The 22158-nt window shown below is 35.5% G+C and overlaps 1 protein-coding gene across 1 annotated transcript in view; it reads left to right on the forward strand.

Moving 5' to 3' along the window:
- Positions 1 to 21454, forward strand: part of LOC140145278 (uncharacterized) — a 31926-nt gene extending 10472 nt beyond the window's left edge. The window contains exons 3-5 of the mRNA XM_072167039.1: positions 2076 to 2341; positions 7383 to 7529; positions 19954 to 21454. Coding sequence (XP_072023140.1) covers positions 2076 to 2341; positions 7383 to 7529; positions 19954 to 20814 — 1274 coding nt within the window. The 3' untranslated portion in view covers positions 20815 to 21454. The remainder of the gene's footprint in view (positions 1 to 2075; positions 2342 to 7382; positions 7530 to 19953) is intronic.
- The last annotated feature ends 704 nt before the right edge of the window (positions 21455 to 22158 follow it).

Genomic DNA, 22158 nt, shown 5'->3' on the forward strand with positions numbered 1-22158 from the left:
TGATCACAGCACTATGGTGATTTTGAGGTTTGGGAATACTGAAATGTGTTTTTCAAAGTTGGCAGCCCTGTGGGGGGCCTATACATAGCTATACATGGCTATACATGGCTATACATGGCTATGACATGGTTACATTATGGCTATACATAGCTATGCATGGCTATACATGTATGGCCATACATAGCTATCCATGGCTATACATAGCTATGCATAGCTATACATAGCTATGCATGGCCATACATAGCTATGCATGGCTATACATAACTATGCATGGCTATGCATGGCATTTACCATGAAATTGTTGTAGTTTTTAAGTTTCAAGTTTTTATTTGGAAATTGCTTTTACATCAGTGGCACTCATCTATCCGATGGTGCATCCAAGACATTAAATATACAAACAAAACTGTATTAAACAAAATAAAATCAAAGGATACTCGTCAAGCAAAAGGTACAAATAAATAAATACCTTGAATAAAGAAATATCTTGAGAACCGTAAGTATATTTTCAAAATGCTGATTTCTGCTTGATCACAGCACTATGGTGATTTTGAGGTTTGAGAATACTGAAATGTGTTTTTCAAAGTTGGCAGCCCTGTATACATAGCTATACATGGCTATACATGGCTATGACATTTTTACATATGGCTATACATGGCCATACATAGCTATCCATGGCTATACATAGCTATCCATGGCTATACATAGCTATGCATGGCTATACATAGCTATGCATGGCTATACATAGAGATGCATGGCTATACATAGCTATGCATGGTATTCCTGACCATAACCCATAACAAATGAGCTACAGCACCAGTGGTGCTCTTGTTCCCTGTAGCCGCATGAGCCAAACTTTTGAGGGCATATTATGTCCACCCATATATGCCTTTAATCCACCAAATAAAAAATTGAATATATGTGGGGGGTATATATTTTTTAAATAAAATTTTGGTGTCTCTATTGACCCCGACTTGGGGTCAATAATAGAGACAACACTGGTTTTGGTAAGGAAAGTACAACTTTGAAGGAGTGGAGGAAAAGGGACACCAAGTGAGTTTTAAATAAAAATTCCTTTAAAAAGGAATGGGGTGCCCAATGGAGCTTTCATGTAATGTGCTGCAATGTAACCGTTTGGATACTTTTTTTTTCTTTAAAACAATAATGTAATATTAGCATAGATAGCAAAGAAAGGTGTAAAATCGTTTGCATGGGATGTAAGAGGATAGGTTTCAAATAAAAAGGAATAAAGCTCAGGTTACCATTTCAGTTACTAATACTATTGTTAGGAAATGGTAGATCATGTGGAGCAAAATTATTTTATTCAGAATATAGGTTTACATAATATTTTATCCTTAAGGATTGTTGTAAAACAGCTTTTATTTCTTATGATTGACAGCATCAGGCTACCATTTGTTAGGAAATAGTTTATGATGGGGGGGGGGGGGGGAATTGTTGCAGCAGAATTATTTTATTCAGAATATAGGTTTGCATATTTGATTCTTACGTGGATTGTTTTCCAAACAGGGGTATTTATAAATTTCTTATGATTGACTGCATCAGTAAAGAAGACAAGGACAAACAATCTGAAGAAGTGTTATTTAGTGATTTTTTAGGTAATCAAGCTACTGAAAGATGAATATTATCATTTAGATAGCAATGCTTTAGGCCTGTACGAGACACACTAGTCCTAGATTAGACCACTTAACCACTTAATTTTTTGGCCAATTTGGATGAAAAAAATGCTCAGGAGATCATACTGCATCAAATAAGCTGGTTAACTAAGAAATTTGAAGCATCATCATTCTTTAACCCACCACTAATATTATAATAAAATTATTTTTACTTTTTGACTTATACGGCCTCACAAAAAGTGGTCCAGATGGAATGTAGAGCCATTTTTGGCCACTATAACTTTAAAATGGAGCAAGCTATACTTTTTCCAGTTAAATATTTGAAATCTGCAGCAAAAAGTAACCCAGAATACCAAGTTTGAAGGTTCTGGGTGGGCACAGTTCCACCTTATTGATTAAAAAAACCAAAAATCATACATTTATTGATGGTCAATCTATTTGCAGAGATATCTTGCGTGGCCTTCCAAAAAGTGGACTATGGCGTTGTCAATGCACTTCTACCTACCGACCAATTTATACCTGTTGACTGGGAAGACCGTCCAACAAATGATCCACCTGAGCCTGATGACCCTGCAGGCCAATTCCAAATCCAGACTCTCCACAGGATGATACCTCTTGATGGTCAAGGTCTCCAGAATTTTGCAGTACCTCAAAGCTGGGTAGAGTTCACCAATATTACAACTGATGTTAAAAGAGCCATTCTGGCACGTGTGAGTAACCTCATAACTTAAATTTTTCCAATAGGTCAGAGCCAAAAAATAGATTAATTAAAAATGTAAGAACAGATCTGAGCACATGATATGCAAGTGACCCTTTTGATTGCAAATGCCAGGCCCCCCCCCTTTATTTAGACCACATTCTTTCAGATACAAAAGACTAGAAATTCATACCTGTTGTTATCAGTGGTCTAAAATTGCTGATTTTAAGTGCCATATATGTGGCTGAACCACTTTAGGAGGCCCTGAAATTCTGCCTGTGGTCTAGCATTGCTGCAATTTCTCTTTGAGTTGCTCATAGACATTAGCACATAGTTAATCCATTCTGAATATTTAGGACCTATAAGTGCACTGTGACATTATAATGGGTCCTTCAAAGTCAAAAATAATTAGATTGAACAGTACGAAGTGCTGATTTTAACCCACTCCCTGAAATCCCAACGAAATTCAGAAATCTATCCTGTTAATTAGGCATAGCATTTCAGACACAGCTAGTGAGTGATAACATTCACCAATGAGGGTCACAACTGATTAAATTAAGAAGAAAATGCCCCTCAAAGAGCACTTGCATTTGGACCCCTTAAATTCCCACGATTGATGTACATGTAAGGATCCATCAAAGTAATGCTATTGTGTAACACTCCTGACACTGTATAGTACATGGCCCCAAATATTTTATAAACTACATTTTCTAAAACATTCTTTGTATTTTTTTGTTGACAACATCTGTGGCCCTCTCAAAAAAGGCACAGAATTTAGTGACTTGCATTCAATTTTATTTTTTGAGCCTAGCTTGCATGTTTTTGTTACACTCCTTACACTTTGCTACGTCCAGTACTTTAACTGTATAGCCTCAAATATATAAATTTGCAAATCACATTTTCTACAGAAGTTTTTGTATTTTTTTGGTGACACTATCTACTTAGTCTGGCTATCTCAAACAGAGGTGCCCAAAAAATTGAACTACATAAGTTCCAATTTTATTGTTGAGCCTAAAATACTTACAATTGATCGTCAGGAGTGTAACATTTTGTAAAAATCTTGAAAACCATGGGCAATTCCATGTTAAAATGACATTTTTTCAAAAATATGAACTTTGCAATTGGCAATGATTGATGATATATTTTGATTATACACCCTTTAAAGTTAACAAAAAAAGAAATTTTCAAATGAATATCAGCTGCAGTATTTTTTTTTTTTTGATTTGAAGGATTTAATGTATTTTCCTACATCTTATTAATAGCAGATAGTCAAAAGTAATTAATTTTTTTTTCTCATTAATATATGGAACAAAAACAATTCTTTTTTGTGATAGTGTTGTTTGATACATAATTTGTCAAAATAAAAAATAAAAAATTAGGAAGCTGTGTTGGTAATGGTCAGGATGGCACGGCAAATTGTATAATGTTAAGCATGTAACGCGAGTCAAAAAAAGAACAACTTTTTAATGCAGTAAAAAATCTAAAGGGTTATAAATGTTCCCTTTCATTTTCCTCCTGGTTTGGGTCATAACTCAGAATTATTTCATAAGGTTTTTTTTTTTTTACAATTGTACCACCAGAGGCAGACTATTCAAAACGGTAACGCGAGTCACAATGTAACGCGAGTCACGATATTGTAACGCTGAGTCACACATATTATACAGCTCTCTATACAGTAGGGCTAGAAAATAATCCATAAATAATCACTAAAACTTCTCCCTCCCACTTTTACCCTCCCCAGGACTCATAATTATTGTACATCACTTAACAAATTGAAGGACTGGAAATTGTTTTTGTCCCCATCTGTGAATTCAAATTTACAATTTGACTTTCCATTACAAACACCCATTATAAACACCCACTATATACCACCATTCCACCCCAGTTTCTCCACCTAACCCCAGAACAGAAGGTCATGTTTAAAGTTGAATTCCACAATATAAATTAAATAGAGCATGTTTAGAGCTTTCAAATTGAGCTGTGTTATCAAATAGTGAGTTTAACAGTCACGTAACGCGAGTCACGCACTAAGTTGGCCATTTTAAAAATACCAAACTCAAATGTACTCAATGTTTGCTTCTGTAGTATAGCTGCAGTAAAAGGTAAACTGTATGTGTGCAGCTTCTTGTTTGAGGAGAAATATTGAAAAAGTAAAAGCTCAATTTGGAAGGGGTAATTTTAGTAACAAAAGTCACAACCACATTTTTGCCAATAAATGTTACATCGTTACATAGAGTTATTCACAAATTACAAGTTTACGTGATTTGATACATGTAAAGAGAAGATGAATAAATCAAGTCTGAGGAATGTGTTCCTCATTGATCAGCGACAGCCTTTTATATTTTGCTACTAGGGGCTCTGCAATAAGCTGACCTCCCCTCTCAGCCTGCCATCAATTGCTTGATCCTCTTCTCAGCCTGCCAAAAAATCCTTACCCCTCTTTGCACATAAGTATGGAAAATTTTTAGGAACCCATTTTGCAAACCATAAATGGTCTATATCAGTTTTGCATATATACACCAGGCACAAAAAGAAACTCATCAGTTATAGTCACCCTTGCTGTTCAACAACTTGATAATTTTGCATTATTCTGAAATATACATTTTATTAGTTGGATTTTGCTTTCTCGTTTGACATCCTGTTCATGAAAATCGAGCAAAAATTGAACAAGATATGTGCCTCCAAATCCCAAAATCGAAAGTTGCAATTTTAACGATTCAATTGTGCCTGTTACACAGTGTGCTTTATTGATCGGCCCGTGGTGCTTGTGTACAACACAACGATGCATCCCATTGAAAATCGTTGAAATTGCAACTTTTAATTTTGGGGTTTGAGAGTTTGGAGGCGTATGTCGTGGTCAATTCTTGTTCAATTTTATGAACAGGGTGTCAAGTGAGAAAGCAAAGTCCAATTAACAAAATGTATATATCAGAATAATCCAAAATGATCAGGTTGTTTTAACAGGTTTAAAAACAGCAAGGATGACTATAACTGACAAGTTTCTTTTTGTGCCTGGTGTATATGAATGTTTCCATACAGTTTTTCAATGCATTTTATGTAATAAATGTATATGAAAATTGTATTCTTATTCAAATTGCCAGTTTTTTAAATTTCCATCATTAGCCCCCATACCACCCCACCACACCACACCACCACCACCCCTACCCCAGAGGAGAGGGTCCTTTTAATGCTGAATTACAGTATTTTTATAGTGCTAAAGTAAAACTGACCACAATGGAAATGAAAGTGAGCGTGTTTAAAGCTTTCAAAGTGGGACCATGTAATCAAAATAGTGAGCGTAACGCGAGTCACGTAACGCGAGTCACGCACCAATTTAGCGAAAGTTGGCCATTTTAAAAATACCAATCTCAAATATACTTGGTGTTTGTTTCTGTAATACAGCTGAGATATAAGGTAATTACTTAGTGGTATAAACTTTTGTCTGCAGCTGTTTGTTTGAGGAGAAATATTGAACAAGTAAAAGCCTAATTTTGAAGGTGTTATTTTTCGTAACGCGAGTCACAATCACATTTTTTGCTATAAATGTTTCATCTAGTTATTTACAAAATTAAAGTTTACGTGACATGATACATTGGGTCAGTAAGTACATGTGGAGAGAAGATGAATAAACCAACTCCTTGTTCAATTGTATTTATATGACATTGAATGTGCTGATTTTATCAAAAATGTAACGCGAGTAACATGGAATTGCCCCCATGTTTTTATGTACATATAATATTTCTTTACATCATGAATGCGGCAGTTTGGCTTCAGGAATATATTTTAAGGGCTAAAAGAACACCAACAGACTGGTAGTTCTTCAGAAATTTTAATTATTGCCAATTAATTAATTCTGTGTAACACTCGTGACATTTACTATAATAGCTGAGTTTCTATCGCAATGCACATTTATAAAATAAAAAGTAATCTATGAATATTGCCACGTTGGTGTATGATGTATCAAGTTGAATTCTGATGTATCACTCCTGACGAGACAGGATTTCTCTTTTCAACCCGCTGTATAAAGAAAACAGTTTTGATATCATGCAAGTTTCATTTTTTTCCAAGTTTGGCCCAAATGTTAATTTTACTAAAAACAGACAGAAATAGATTGTTACTGTCATCTTAACCTTGCAATGAGCTGGCGACAAGTGATTTTTGGAACATATTTTATTTTTCGCACCATGTACATGTAGTCTGCACATGTTGGTACTTAAAGGAACAAGCTGTAGAAAAAAGTTCAAAAGAACATATTCTTGTTTATGTCATAATATTGTAGTCTTCCAACCCTTTCATAACTTCAGCTCTGTAACTTATTACGAAAATTCCCGCTAGAAAGTGGTTCTTTTAATTTTAGAAAATACATTGAAAATCGCTTTGGACTTTTCAGTACTGATCGTACCTAGTCAAATTTTCGGAAGGTCATTTCGGGATCACCCGGGGGTAATCTGAGGTCAAATTACTAAAAACTGTCCTATGGGCATGGATGGAACTTGGTGGGTAGCCTACAGTCAACATTTAGAGCCAAATTTTTGGAAGGTCATTTTGGGGTCATCCGGGGTCATCTGAGGTCAAATTACTAAAACGGTCATAATTATGGGCATGAAACTTGGTGGGTGAATATGAAGGTCTTTACATCATGAATGCAGCAGTTTGGCTTCAGGAATATATTTTTAAAGGGCTAAAAGAACACCAACAGACTGGTAGTTCTTCAGAAATTTTAATTATTGCCAATTAATTAATTCTGTGTAACACTCCTGACATTTACTATAAAGATAGCTGTATAGCAAACATGTTCAACCATTGGTGAATATTTTTCTTGTTTTGAGTTTCTATCGCAATGCACTTTTATCATGCAAACATATTCCTCTTTTAATGCAAATTATGTGCTTGTCTTTTGTACTTCTCCTTCTATTGTTCTCTCACTTCTATGACATAAATCTATCCCCTTTGCAGAAGACCTCCCTAGCAGTGTCATGCATTAGTAATTTGTTTGCTCTCTGAACCACTGACTGAAGTCTTAATTTATGCAAATTTTGTTTTTAAATTTCCAGATGATTCCTCCTCAACCTCAACCTCAACCTAACAATCCTGGAAATGTGGGTTTTAATACCTTGCATGAAGCTTATCAGTGTGGCAGATGGAATACCCGCCGTAAAACAGCAATTTATAAGGCAGATCAGGTCATAGCTGATATAATGGTAGGCCAATAATGAAAGACAAAGATTTAAAGACAATTTATCGCGTCTGACGTCACATGTCAATCAAACTCGAGCACGGTTTGTTTACAAGTGTCGTGATGATGACTTGCTGAACGCGGATTTATAAGCGGGCGTCTTATTGTTAATTTTGCACCTTTTGACATGCAAACCATCTCAAAAGTTAGGTATTTATAGTAGGAAACTTTCTTTGGTGAAGGCACCATGTCCACAATGCCTAGAAAAGCTGCTTTTTGCCTTGTAAAAGTATGGACTTTTTCGCCATTTGCTGCTATTCCTTTTCTCCGATCAGCACCAGATAGATCGGTCTTCCTTTCTACGCTAATTAACCTGTGTAAACCAATCAAGGATCGTAATTGACAGCGACATCAGACGCGATAAATTGTTTTTATCTCTGTCTTTAATTATACAACTATTTGTACACGCAATCCGTAAGGATCTAGGATGATTTGTCTAAAGGTCATGTGCTATGAATTGAGGGCAAAACACGTTACATGCTTAAAATTAAAAATATAATCATGGTTTCAAACAAAAATGGTTGCAAGTCATCTAAGGTTTGTCAGAAACCTACAAAATCATATATACGGTGTGCAAAAAGTTCGTTCCACCCTTATGTCCGGTTTGCCCAAAGCATATAATGATATTATCACTATAGTTAGAGTGCCATCAGCTTTTGCCCTCAAGATTACTTGCTATATGAATGTTCTTAAGGCATACACGCTGTAAAATTTCTCCAGCCATTTTAATTTTCTTAAAGCCATATTATAACATTTGCTGAGGAAGACGCCTCACTGAATTTTTAAAATTCCTTTTTTACACGATTAAATTGTACTTTATTAAACCAATATACCCTGCAAAAATCAAGACTCTAAGTGCTGTAGTTTTGTCAAAATCCGTGATTTTGAATTAAAGGCTGATTCAGCGCTTTATTATTACGATGGAATTATTAGTCGAACGCATACACTATGTTCATAACACACAGTACGTCACGGCGTAAGGGACGGTGATATACACAACAAAGGGTCGTACCACAACATGACCGAAGGAGTGGTACGTATTGGCATGATGTGTGCGCTGGTAGTAAATTCAATTTTCTTTGCTTTGCCGTAGTTGATCGGCGGAAAAATAAAAGGGGTATATCTGACAGTAAAATCTAACATTTTATGGCAAAGAAATGCTAATCTATTTTGTTTGAAAATGTTATAATATTGCTTTAAGTGTGGACAGACGTGTGTCTTGAGGAATTTAAAGAACCACAAACCTTAGAGAATTTCAAGATGGCGTCCAAAGAAATCGGACATTGCTATAGAATGGAGGAAGAAAGGTCTTAACCCAATAGAGAAATATTGTGGCCTATTCTAAAAGAAATGTTTTTGAAACTCCTTATTGCAAAATAATAACACAACTTAGAGATAGAGTCCAGAGTGTAGGGCCTATGGCAAAGTCTAGACAAGAATGAGGAACTTCTTGTGCCATTTATTAGTGGACAGTAACTGGGGCAAGCATGGTTTGGAGGTGATCATGGTGATTGACCATCAAGGATACTATGACTACAAATAAATTTGTTTAAGGGGGTACTACTCCCCTCGATAAATTTGTGTTTATTTTGGCATTTTTCTCAAAAACTAATAACACAGAGGTAACACATACATATCATAGTGGCAAGGAAACCAATTACTACAGGTCATGTTTTTTATACTGGGTACCAATTGCGTGACATGTGCATTTTTCAAGCAAATCACATGCTTTTACAGGTTTGGTGCTATAACTCAATAGGTTTACATGAGAACCCAATAAAAGTATATATATTCTGAGAGCATATACTCAAGCGATTTCAAATATTATACAATGGGAGTCACTATACAGGGTGACTCATATAATATACAGGGTGTAACAAAAAAAATAGGACAAAAATATTAATTCAGTTATGGGGTCACCCTAAACATACATTGATAATGTTAAGTTTTGACACATGTTTAATACATCTAACTCAATTTCCCACCCAGTTATATGGAACTTTTACCGGTCGAGTACTTTGATTGCGTAGATGCAGGGTGGTCAAAAATGTGTCGATAATTTACATAAAAAATCATGGTCAAATTAACAATTCTTTGATTTTGAATATTACTATAAAGTTAAGATTGGCAGAAAATCATTTGGATGAAGCTTTATGCATATCAGATTCACAGCAACTGTATACTTTTCATATTAAACAAGAAATCTCACTTACAGGGTGGCCCAAACAACACATGTTGTATTGTTACCAAATAGTTAGAATGCAGAATTTCAAACTTAAATTGTGTGGGCCACTTATGGATCAATAGACATTGTACCTGTATTTTTGATTCACTAATCAAGCTAATTAGGTAATTTACATATACTGTTTATATTCTTTTACCCCAGTGATACATTTACTTGTATATTTTTAAATGTATTATTTATTACTTTTGCTAATACACCATTTTTACATTTCCGTAGTATCTGTATGCTGCGGTGGTTTAATTAATTTATTTAATGATTCCATTAATTAATTTGATTTAACATATTATAAATACTTCCAAAATATTATTTACTCATTGAACAATGTGTTAGTGTGTCACTTTAGGCTATTAATCATACCAATATATACTGTTCATTGTAAAATCAAACATCCAAACATCATCCTGCTCATCTCTCCTGCTCCGCCACCTCCTGCTCTGCCACCCCTGCCTAATTCCACTTAACGAGCTTTACTAATTAGTCAAAGTGAATTGTTTTAGTTTTTTTCCTCTGATTCTTTTAGCCTGCTAAATTGCTCAAAAAATAAGACCAAAACCAGGTCTCTGTGATGTAGCACTATACGGTTTATTGTAAAATCAAACATCCAAATATCATCCTGCTCGTCTCTCCTGCTCCGCCACCACCTACTCCGCCACCACATCCACCCCTGCCTAATTCCACTTAACGAGCTTTACTAATTAGTCAAAGTGAATTGTTTTAGTTTTTTCCTCTGATTCTTTTAGCCTGCTAAATTGCTTAAAAATAAGACCAAAACCAGGTCCCTGTGATGTAGGACTAGAAAAATATCAACATTTTAAGTGCAAAATTGTTTCTTGCATGTCACAAATCCACCATATTTGGGGTCCCAACATAAAAAACATGACCTACACTGGAATTTCAGTGACCCAAGACATGCGGTTCGTTATTTATGATATGAAATAAGGTACCGCTAGGATGTACCTCATTTACGATCATTATATACTGAACCGCTTGTCTTGAGTCACTGAAATTTTAGTGTAGTAATAATATATGTGATCATCCACCACAAAGTGATAGTAAAGTCGGCTCTAGACCATTTTCTGTTTATTGCAGATTTTGTAACAATGTACTTTCAGCTTTAGAATGACACCTCAACCAGCTTCATCTGACATCTGGAAGTGAAGTTATGGTTCATCAAAGGTCAAATTTCGTATATATTTTACAAAGAAATCCATATATTGTTTTTGATTGTATCTCAAAATGGTAAATGCCGACTTTACCAGTTTGTGGTGGATGGGCACATAACTTTTGTTACCAGTGTGGTATTATTTTTTGAGAAAAATGCAAAAATAGTCACAAATTTACCACAGGGTGTAGTACCCCCTTTTACATTTCTACTAATGTAACAACATAACAAATAGCCTTGAAATGCATTGTGTGAGTTTCATTTTAAACACATTATTAATGCTTTTTGGGAGGGGGTGGAACAAACTTATTGCACACGTTATATCATTGTAAAGCTGAAAATGTAAGGAAGACAAATTTTACAACTTGTAAGTTGATATACAGGGTGCTGCAAATTTCATATATATGGTCAATTCCAGCGAAAGCGGGACAAAATTCTCTCTATGTTAACTTTCCACTTGAAAATGTCATTAATAAAGGAAATCACGTTATTGATGGAGCATATCATGTCACGTCCAATGTGCTCTCTTTGTGCATATAAGCATTTACTAGCAAGTCATACCAGGGGACAAGTTATGATGTCTTAAATGAATTGGCGTTACCCACGAATTCAAAGATAAATCACCATATATGTCATTGAATGTCCTTCAATCAAAATGAAATTGTTACCGTTAGAAAGACGTTTGCATGATCTCTCATCATATGTAAAACGATTGAATTCCACCAAAGTTTGTGGACTCTAGAGGCCATTAAGTCAATTTGGCTAATAATTTTGTTACCAGCGTATCAAAAATAAAATGATCGTTCTGAAAAATTTTAAGTGAATATGCCATAAATGACTATATCATGAAACGAAGTTTCGTTCTATAATTCTGAGGTCCAAGTGATTATTTTATGCAAATACGTTTTACCTATAAAATTCCATAAAATCAAATTTGACGTTACCCACGTATCAACTGTTACCCACGAGTCCAGCAAATATAATTGCCATAACTTACATTAACATTTAATGACTTTGGACACTGAATTTAGTTTGACAAGCGCTTAAAATTGTAAATCGTAAAAATAAGTTCACCGCTTTAAAAAAGAATCTACGACGGTTTAAACTTTGGTTACCCACGAATCCCGAATAGATGCTAACGTTGAAAAACAAGGAGATTGTTTATTTTAAGTTTAAATCAGCACATATTCAAGCCATGGGTATGCTATAATTTTTACAGTACTTACAGTTTATGCACCTAAGAAATGCAAACCCCAAACGGTACTATAGTACTTATAGCTTTACCCACGAATTCGGCGTTACCCACGAATCCAAGGATTTACTCGTAAATTATATGTTTCTTATGCATCTTAACATTTTGAAAACATGCAAAATAGGTTCCAAAACAGTCCTGTTCAATAGCGTCCTCTTGAAGGTATACTGAAGCTGTATCATGAAGTTTTGATTGATTATCCAAAATTACCATTTTTGGGGTAAATGCAATTGGTTAGAGAAACGGGAATCATTGAAACACAATGGAGGAATAACCGCATGATGGTTTCAAACCTGTAATATTTTCTATTTTGCCGCTTACCAATACATACCTTCAAATATGTGTTACCCACGAACATTTTGGTTACCCACGAATCCCTACTTAAATTATAGTTAACAATGTATTGCTAGTGTTTTACATTGCTGCATGAAAATATGGAATGATTTTACTAAAATAATAATATAAAACTGTTTGCTATGTCTATTTGAATTTGGCAACTTCATTATTCTCAAAATTTTTATACCCAAAATGCCATAATGATCCATTCTAAATATTCCATGTCGTTTGTATTTTGATTAAAATTCATTTTAGTGCCATTGCAGCCTGAATTATTGACATACGGAAAAGTATTTTTTATTTTTATTTAAAAAAATTAATAGGAATTGCTATTTTCCAGACGCTGTTACCCACGAATCCATCCGATATCCTCATCCTGCGACGAGATACAAAATCTAACTTTATATTTATATGAAGCATTTATTCTAATCTTTCAAATAATACAGTAATGTTAAATGACAGCCACTTTGGAAAGAGTTCAAGAATTGACACAATCTTAACTGTACACCTGGTTCTTTCTTAAAATTTGTAATAACCAAAATATTTCTTTGTAGATATATGTAATAAAATTCTATTTTACGTTCAAAGTCTTCACCGATTTCTAGTGTGTATGAGTCACACATAAAATATTGAAAGATATTAAAGAAAGTGAAATTTTATGGCGTACAACAGGTGAAAAAGGCTTGAATTCGTGGGTAACATGCATTAGGGTGCATCAAACGCCCTCATGTCAACCATATTTTTTGTACCTAGTGTCAAACTGTGCCACTTAACTAGAAAATCATCCCCTCCAAATTTAAATTCAATCGGAGGTCAGGAAGGGGGTCCACCGTGAGCTTAAAGTTCGGACAGAGGCAACCAATAAAAGTCCGGCCGGCAGCTATTGTATTATATATACAGTTATACACACACATTAATAGCTGCCTTTAGTAAAAGTTTTTAAAGTACTTCATATCTCAGCCAATACTCAATCAAATGCAAATCCATTTGAACTAAGCAAAAAGGCAGCTATTTTCAGACATATTTGAGGTCATAATAATAGCTGCCATGAGCATGTTTCTCTATTTACAGCTGTTTCTGCATGGAAAATGGATCCATCACGCCGCCAAAGCTTAAAGTTTGTGTATGATAGGTGCCTTTAACTAAATGACAAATCAATCAGGCAGCTATTTAGTTTTCATTACTTTATACTGCACATCACTGTGGCTGCCATATGAATAACAATGTAATAAATTGCTTAATATTAATCAGTCCATATGATATGCTTTCTCAGATTAGGCGTCTGTTTTTATCTTGCTCCACCACTTGCAAGACATTTGATTATGTTCCTCACTCTGGGCAGTAGCTAGGAAATCTGTATGAGTTTCAAGACACTTTCTGCTGCATCATTTACCACATTGACGGCTCTAACATTGTTAAGCGATAGCAGTAAAGCTAAGGACTCGAGCCAATCAATTACATTAGTCATGTATGTCCAAACTGCTGTATAGTATCAAAATTCCTCAAGGCTCAATCTTAGGTCCTCTGCTATTTATAATTTTTGTTAATTGTTTACCTGATGTTGTAACTTGTAAGACAGTAATGTATGCAGATGATACTTCTCTTATGTGTAAAGCAAAAAAGGCTGAAAACCTAAAAATGCAACTTGAATCTAACCTAAAACTGTTGCTAACTGGTTTAAAGCTAATAAGCTCACATTAAATACTGATAAAACTAAGTTTATGGTTTTTGGAACTAATCATACGCTTAATCATTACAAGGACATAACTCTCACATTTGATGACAAAATTATTGAAAGAGTTGATGTTTTCAAATATCTTGGTATTAAGTTTGATAGTAATATGTCTTGGTCATCACACATTGATTATGTATCTGGAAATATCTCCAAGAGAATTGGTGTTGTAAAACGTGCTAAGTATTTCCTTCCTTAAAACCTTAGTTATGCTCTCTAATGCTCTTGTAATTCCACATTTCGACTATGCCAGCAGTGTTTGGTCTAATTGTTCTGCAACCAATCAATATCAGCTTCAAGTGCTTCATAACAGATTAGCTAGAACAATTCTCTTTGCTGATATTAGAACACCAGTAGATGACATGTTAAATTCTTTAAATTGGATTAAACTTTGTGATAGATGGTCTAATCACATGATTATTCTTACCTTTAAATGTATCAAAAATATGTGTCCTGAATATTTATGTAATCAATTTGACTTTGTCCATAATGCTCATGATCACAAAACAAGGAGTCATTCTTCTAACACATTGATCATGCCTAAATATAATTCTAATAGTGGTAAACGTACATTTATTGTAAGAGCTGCAAATTTATGGAATAACTTACCACCATCATATCGTATAAACCTTGAAACTCTGTCTTTGCATCAATTCAAGACGAGCATCATTATTTCTGCTAAATCATAATCATTTATTATCATATTGTATGTATTTTTGATTTATATCGTTCATGTACTTGAGATGCATTATTTTCTTTCTTTCACATTATTATTCATGTTCTTGTATATATTTTAAACATCATGTTATTTTGTAAATATTCTGTAAAAATGTTATAAATATTGTTGTATGAGGGCCTGCTTGGAAAGCAGTGCTTGCCACTGAAGTAGTTTAAATCCCTCAATAAAGATTTCACAAATCAAAATCTGTAATGCAGAATCACATTGAACAGCTTCCGCAAGGCACTGTGACAACAAAGCACCAGCTACCAAAGATATGTGAATTTGTTGTATTTGCAACAATAATCTTAAGTTGCTTCTGACCCGCCATGGAATGATCTTCAGTTATACCAGCGCCTCCTGCAGTATGCCGATATCAATTTCGGTGTTGCAGCAAGTGCACGCAAACCCACAAAGCCCTGAGCAGACATCTGTGGTACATGTATCTCACCGAAGAGATGGCACCGCTTGCTCTCTTCAGTGGAAAGGTACCAGTACAATAGAGACAAGCTTTAGCGAGAAGGCTACTTGAATTTAAACCTGATGCAGCAGCACTAAAGCCATATATTCGCTTGGCGCAGGCTTTGGAAAGCCAAAGTTCCCTGACCCTGAGAATATCACTTAGTCAACAGTCGTCCTAGCTGATTTTGCAGGCAAGGTTCACTATGAAAATCCTGCAGATCAATGACAAATTCCTAGCAGACAATGTTGACACTTGGCCCGAGTCCTCAGTTTATCTGCAATCACTTAGCAATGTTAGAGCCGTCAATGTAGCTCAATGTGGTAAATGATGCAGCAGAACGTGGCGTGGAACTCAGTGCAGATTTCCTAGCTGCTGCCCAGAGTTAGGAACATTATCAAAATGTCTTGCAAGTGGTGGAGCAAGATAGAAAACGGACACCTAATCTGAGAGAGCATAAACTGAATGCCTAATTTACCAATATCATATGGACTGATAAGCAACATAGATGAGTCCATTTATTACATTGTTATTCATATGGCAGCCACAGTGATGTTCAGTATAAAGTAATGAAAACTAAATAGCTGCCTGATTGATTTGTCATTAAGTAAAAGACACCTATCATGCAAACTTCAAGCTCGCAGCATGCGATGGACCCATTTTCCATGCAGAAATGGCTGTAAATAGAGAAACGTGCACATGGCAGCTATTATTATGACTTCAAATATGTCTGAAAATAGCTGCCTTTTTGCTTAGTTCAAATGGATTTGCATTTTATTGAGTATTGTCTGAGATATGAGGTACTATAAAAACATTCACTAAAGGCAGCTATTAATATGTATGTATAACTGTATATATAATTCAGTAGCTGCCGGCCGGACTTTTACTGGTTGCCTTTGTCCGAACTTGAAGCTTACGGTGGACCCCCTTCCCGACCTCAGATTGAATTTAAATTTGGAGGGGATGATTTTCTAGTTAAATGGCACAGTTTGACACTAGGTACAAAAAATATGGTTGATATGAGGGGCGTTTGATGCACCCTAACATGCATATGCGCATTTAACACTTTATTTGGTCTAGCAAGAAAAGTTATTTTTCAATCCGATGGCACTTCCACCTGATGATTCACTAGATATGATCGTCTCATTTGATCAGTCTAGAATTGAAAAGGAAAACATTTTTAAAATGGCCCCCAGAGAGAATTTTGTCCCGCTTTGGCTGGAATTGACCATATACATGTAGGGTGGGAAATTTAAATTTTGGTTCAAAACGTACAAAATGTTGTTCTTCTTTTATTTACTACCATGAAAACTTTCTTTTAAAACCTTTTTAGGTGTGCTAAGAACATTAATGGCTTTAAAAAAAAGCAAACTTGCAATTTAACGAGTTACGTTGCCTAACTGAGATACAGGGTGTTCAAAAATTGTACATAATTTTAATATTTTTTAGGACTTTTAAATCAATCAAAAAAATTTTCCTCCATCCCCTACACAAAAACCAATGGCATATTTGAATTCCTCATCAAATTTCCTTTTTATTGTAAACTTGACAGAAGTAGGGTCATTCCCTCAAAAGACATGATATTCAGAACATTTCAGAGTATAAATGCACGCTTAGTATATTAACGATAGGGAAACCATCAAAGGTAGGACACAAAACGCAGCACACTTGCAACAAATCAACCCAGCTTTAACTTAATTCTGGTCACATTTTAAGCTAGACATAAACATACCAACAAAATGGTACATAATCCATCTCAATACCTTGCTGGGTTATAATATGAAGATACAGGAAAAAATATATTCAAGAGGCACTAAAATCAATATTCCTATACTTTAACACATGCTTGCGCTGGACGTAGGAGCCTCCATCCCCGACATTGCATCATTCAAATTACAATATCTAGAAAAGTACAATTAGTATGTCAAACTTTCCTCAGATTTAGCTAGACAATGAGATATAAATCAGCTCAATGCCTTTCTCCATTCTATTATTACAGCAAAAAATGTATTAAAAGATTGGAAAATATGTAACGCCTCCACCCTTTCCTATACCTTTATTCACGGTGCATGACCTAAAGTAAATGGTAAAAGGATAACTCATCCCCCTCACTCTGCACAAGCGCTGGTAACTATGCGTTTTCAAACATAAAATAAAAAAATGCGGAAAAGGGGCATATTCTTTCAAAGTCAACACAGACCGCCTATCATGAAAGAAAGGGATTTCACACATTGGAACAGGGTTTGAATCATACTAAGTTTGTGTTCGAGGGTGGTGAGAGTCAAATGCTAGGGTGCTAGTCGGGGTGTGTACTGTAGGTTTCCTGTACACACTAATATTAAGACTACTGTCCACTTTCCGCTTTACTGAAGTGTCCAAGAATGGTAGAGTACCCTCTTTTTTAGGATCATTGAACTTAATGTGCAGGTTGAGACTGTTGATATGACCAGGGAAGCCCTCCCTGATATGACCTGTAAACTGTTGAGCATAGTCTTTCACAATGTAACTTCCAAGTTAGCATGTAGACTACTCCGTAGTCCACTTGCCCATTGTGCATATTCTGTATATTGTCTTTAAGCTTAAAACTCTGATTTAATTAATGTGTGCACAATTGATAGATTTTCACAACTGATCTTTTCAGTCACCGTTCTCCCTCTGTTTGTTAGCTTCCCAAGTGGACTACTGACTTTGACTTGCGGTTAACATTTTAAACACGGGACTCTATGGAGAGTTAGGCCAATTTCTGGCCTAACTAAAATTGGTCATGATGTAATGCATCTTTTAATGGATCTGGCTTGTGATTGGTCGCCCAGACCTCGCTATGGTTTAAATCCTCCGGGCAACGCCAACACAAAGGACTCAACCCGTATTTTGTAAGCATTTCACCTCTCAAAATCAGGTTCTTGATGCATTGCATTGTGGGATATCTTACACATCACGAAACAAAATTCAAGTGATTTTTTTCACATCCATGGGCAACAAGAACATCTCAGCTTTAACATAACACCCTACAATGATGTCATATTTCCTTGAGTGAAGACGTGTTATGTCCAATTGGGGAAAAATGGAACCCATCTGTGGGGCAACGCCTGGGCAAAACAGAACCCTGTTCCGTTATGCCACACACCTAGGGGTTCCGTTATGCCCCATACCCGATTTTTTAGAAATATGTTGAATGCATAATACATTGTAGCATATAGGCCATACAGTACATACAGCTCAAAGCTAGTACCTTCAGTATTTAAAATATACACAATTATTTGGGAATCTGATATTAATGAAGTAAAATTTCAGCACATTTTAAAAACATCTACATATCTTACATCAGACGGGTAGTAAATTTTTTGACTCGATCTTGCTCGGATGTCAGTGGATTGTTTCATATCAAATTTTTATTGTAAATTCTGGCGTGGCCATACTTCTGTTCCTCAATATAATTTGCATTGACGGCAGTATTGCCAAGGTCTATTTTGCCCCGTGGTTCCGTTTTGTCCCGGGGGTCCGTTATGCCCCACCTTCCCCTACTATACAGATGTTACACTTCTGGTCGCGGTAGGCTACTGTTCAGTGCCCCCATAAGGATCATTGCATATAAATTTCAGCTCAATTGGAGCATTTTGAAAAACTTGACCTTTGACCCCTTAGTGACCTTAAATGAATTTTAAATATTTTTAAATGTTTAGAATGTCATATTAAGGATCATTGTATTTAAATTTCAGCTCAATTGGCGCATTTTGAAAACCTTGACATTTGGCCCCTTTATGACCCCTTAATGACCTTAAATAAATTTTGAAATGTTTTAAACATGTTTAGAATGTCATAAGGATAATTGCATTTAAATTTAAGCTCAATCGGAGCATTTTTGGTTAAAATGACCTGTTTTGACCCCTGGATGACCTCTGACGTTTGGAAATATTTTTATCATTTTCTTTATGTTTTCCTCTTTCATATGACACCAATCATGGGGTCATACCTTTGTGGCATTTAGAGATATGTCCATTTCAGACCAAATGGTTAGTGAGTTAGTAAGCTAGTAACGTCACTCATATAGGCTGATACCATTTCACGGTTCAGCAAAAAGTGTGGAGCTTCTTTATGCTTATATTTTTTCCCAAAATTCCATCATGCACTCAATGAAAATGTGAAGTTAAACACGATTTAAACTGCCCCCAGACCTAGTCTAACTTGAGCGGCATTTTAGGCCCGTTTAGCGATGTGCAGTAAAAATGTAAACAACATTTATAGTTGACCATGCTTTGAGAATTGCGTTTATTTTAGCGGGCGTTTAAAGTGCAATTAAATTAGTGATTAGCGTTACATGTTTAAGAATACGGCCCTCAAGTGATGTTCAAACGTATGTTTCACTTGATATCCATCCTTGTTTTGAAGTAATACAAACCATGAATCTTCTGTTGACTACTTCTTTCTTGGACACATGGTATATTCTTTCAACCCCATTTCTCTTATTATTATTTTCATTGCAGCTTCAAAATATTCATCCTGCAATTCACAAGTGGATAGAAGCTGTCTGTGATGATTTTACTTCAATCGGTCCAGGTGCTGTTGAAAGTTTGCTTGAATTTCTCTTCCCCAACATCAAAGTGACAACGCCTGGAGCAGTACAAACTGTTGTTCCTTCCCCATCAAACACCTCCATAAATGTATCGATCGGAGGGGGTTGTGCACACAGTTTAGTGTATGGATACCACGAAGAGCAGTCGATACGGAGGGGAAGAGCTAGAGTAAGGACACCACTTGCATATAGGGTAGCGCTAAGAAAGGCTGATTGCGCTCATAGGTCTAGATCTAAATCTAGATCACCAGTTCGTGAAAATACAGCTGTTGACCCTCTTTATGAAGATATGGTAGGTATAAATGGAAATCTGCCAAATAATGACCGTTCTGTGATTGATAATCCTGGTGATTATATTGTGAAGAGCGATAAACATCACCATTACTTTGAGTCCCACAGGCCAGACTTAATGGTGGTTCAGACCCAAGATGTCCAGGATCTAGATCCAGTTCCTCAACCGTTAAGAGAGGAATCACATGTCAAACTTGTGTGCGAGTTATCCACAACCCGGAAATTTGGCCCATGCGCTCTTACAACATACTTGAGAAAAAACGCAGAACAGTGTATTCAGTCCTGTTTGTCGTCATTGGGCTATAACCAGGATCTCATACTGGGCCTTGTTGTTGTTGTGGATGGCTTTAAGCTGATCAAAATTGAAAAAAGGCAAAATCAAGGCAACTTCTCATATGAGATATCTGAATCAGATCTCATACTATGGAACAATGCAGTTGGAATGCATGAAATGTTCCATATAATAAGCAATATATTGTAGTTGCCTACTCAAGCATGTTGGCATATGAGACTAGAAAAAAACATGAAGTTGCAAGGCAAGAATGAGATATTTACCCCCGGATTTACCTTATTATTGAACATGTCAGAATTCAATAGAAAACAAACGATTTACCCATAAAAATACCAGGGTCTTAGCCTTACTAAATAAACCCTAGCATGTCAAAACTTACATTCTGAACAAAAAATATGGTCATAATTGAGAAATAAGTTTAGTGACTTACTCACATTTAGTGAGGATTGGTCTCATTATACAGTGCACCAAAATAAAAAGGATCCACATCATTTGAGAGACTCTGTTGTGAAAATTACAGTACAAGTCAAAAATCTAAAATAGGCAATTTTCTTTCACTTGAGACCCTCAACTTTGGGACTCTTATTTTATGATTGATTCTCAGCTGATAACTTTGTCATCACTTTTATACTGGTCTTACACAATAAAGGTGTCAAATTAAAGAAAATTGTCTACCGTAGAAAAGGGGTATTTCAGTTCTTGTCATTTATTTTCCTTGTGGCTTGGATCATTTTTATTTTTTGTGCACTATATGTTAATTCATTCAACTGGGCTTGCTATTAAGCCTTCATTATGTTTTTATGTACATTGTAAATGTGTATCTTGTAAAATCGTAGGGCTCATCACATAGTGATGTATTATGATTTTTGGTTATATTATTTGGTACATAGGTTTTGAATACTGAATATTGTCTTAAATTGTGCCAAGTTCCAAAGACGAAAATAAAGTAATTAATTAGTAATTAAGATAATAAAGGAGAAACTTAAGGTGGTACTACAACCCTGATAAATTTTCTGTAAAGTCACATAAGCGTGCACCAGTCATGCATTACGCAACACACAACTAGCGTAAGCATTATGCCTAAAACACCAACACAACTGCACATCTACTACCAACAATCATGAATGTTAATGTTAGCAGAGCTGTTAAGCACATCTTTTGTGCACTCACAGGATACGTCACTATGTGATGCGCCCGACAAAATGTAATTTGCTTGTACATACATTTTATTTTCATAATTCTATATTGTACATGTATTCATGCAAGTAATTCATTATTATTAGATTCATTGGTACATGCAGAAAACATCGACACTTCTGTACATACTACCTACAATTCATGTACAGAACATTATTATGTGACGTGTCATGTCAAAAGGAGACACCTTTGGGCAGGATCGTAAATGGAGAAATAGCCAAAAATTTTCCCGGGGTGATTTTGTCACGATTTGAGTTTGTTGATGTTATTAATGTCAAAAATATTGTCTGATAGTTTCAGACCGGAATATAACTGGCATCTCGTATTTTTGAGAAA

This window comes from Amphiura filiformis, unplaced genomic scaffold (assembly GCF_039555335.1).
Source record: "Amphiura filiformis unplaced genomic scaffold, Afil_fr2py scaffold_193, whole genome shotgun sequence".
NCBI lineage: Eukaryota > Metazoa > Echinodermata > Ophiuroidea > Amphilepidida > Amphiuridae > Amphiura > Amphiura filiformis.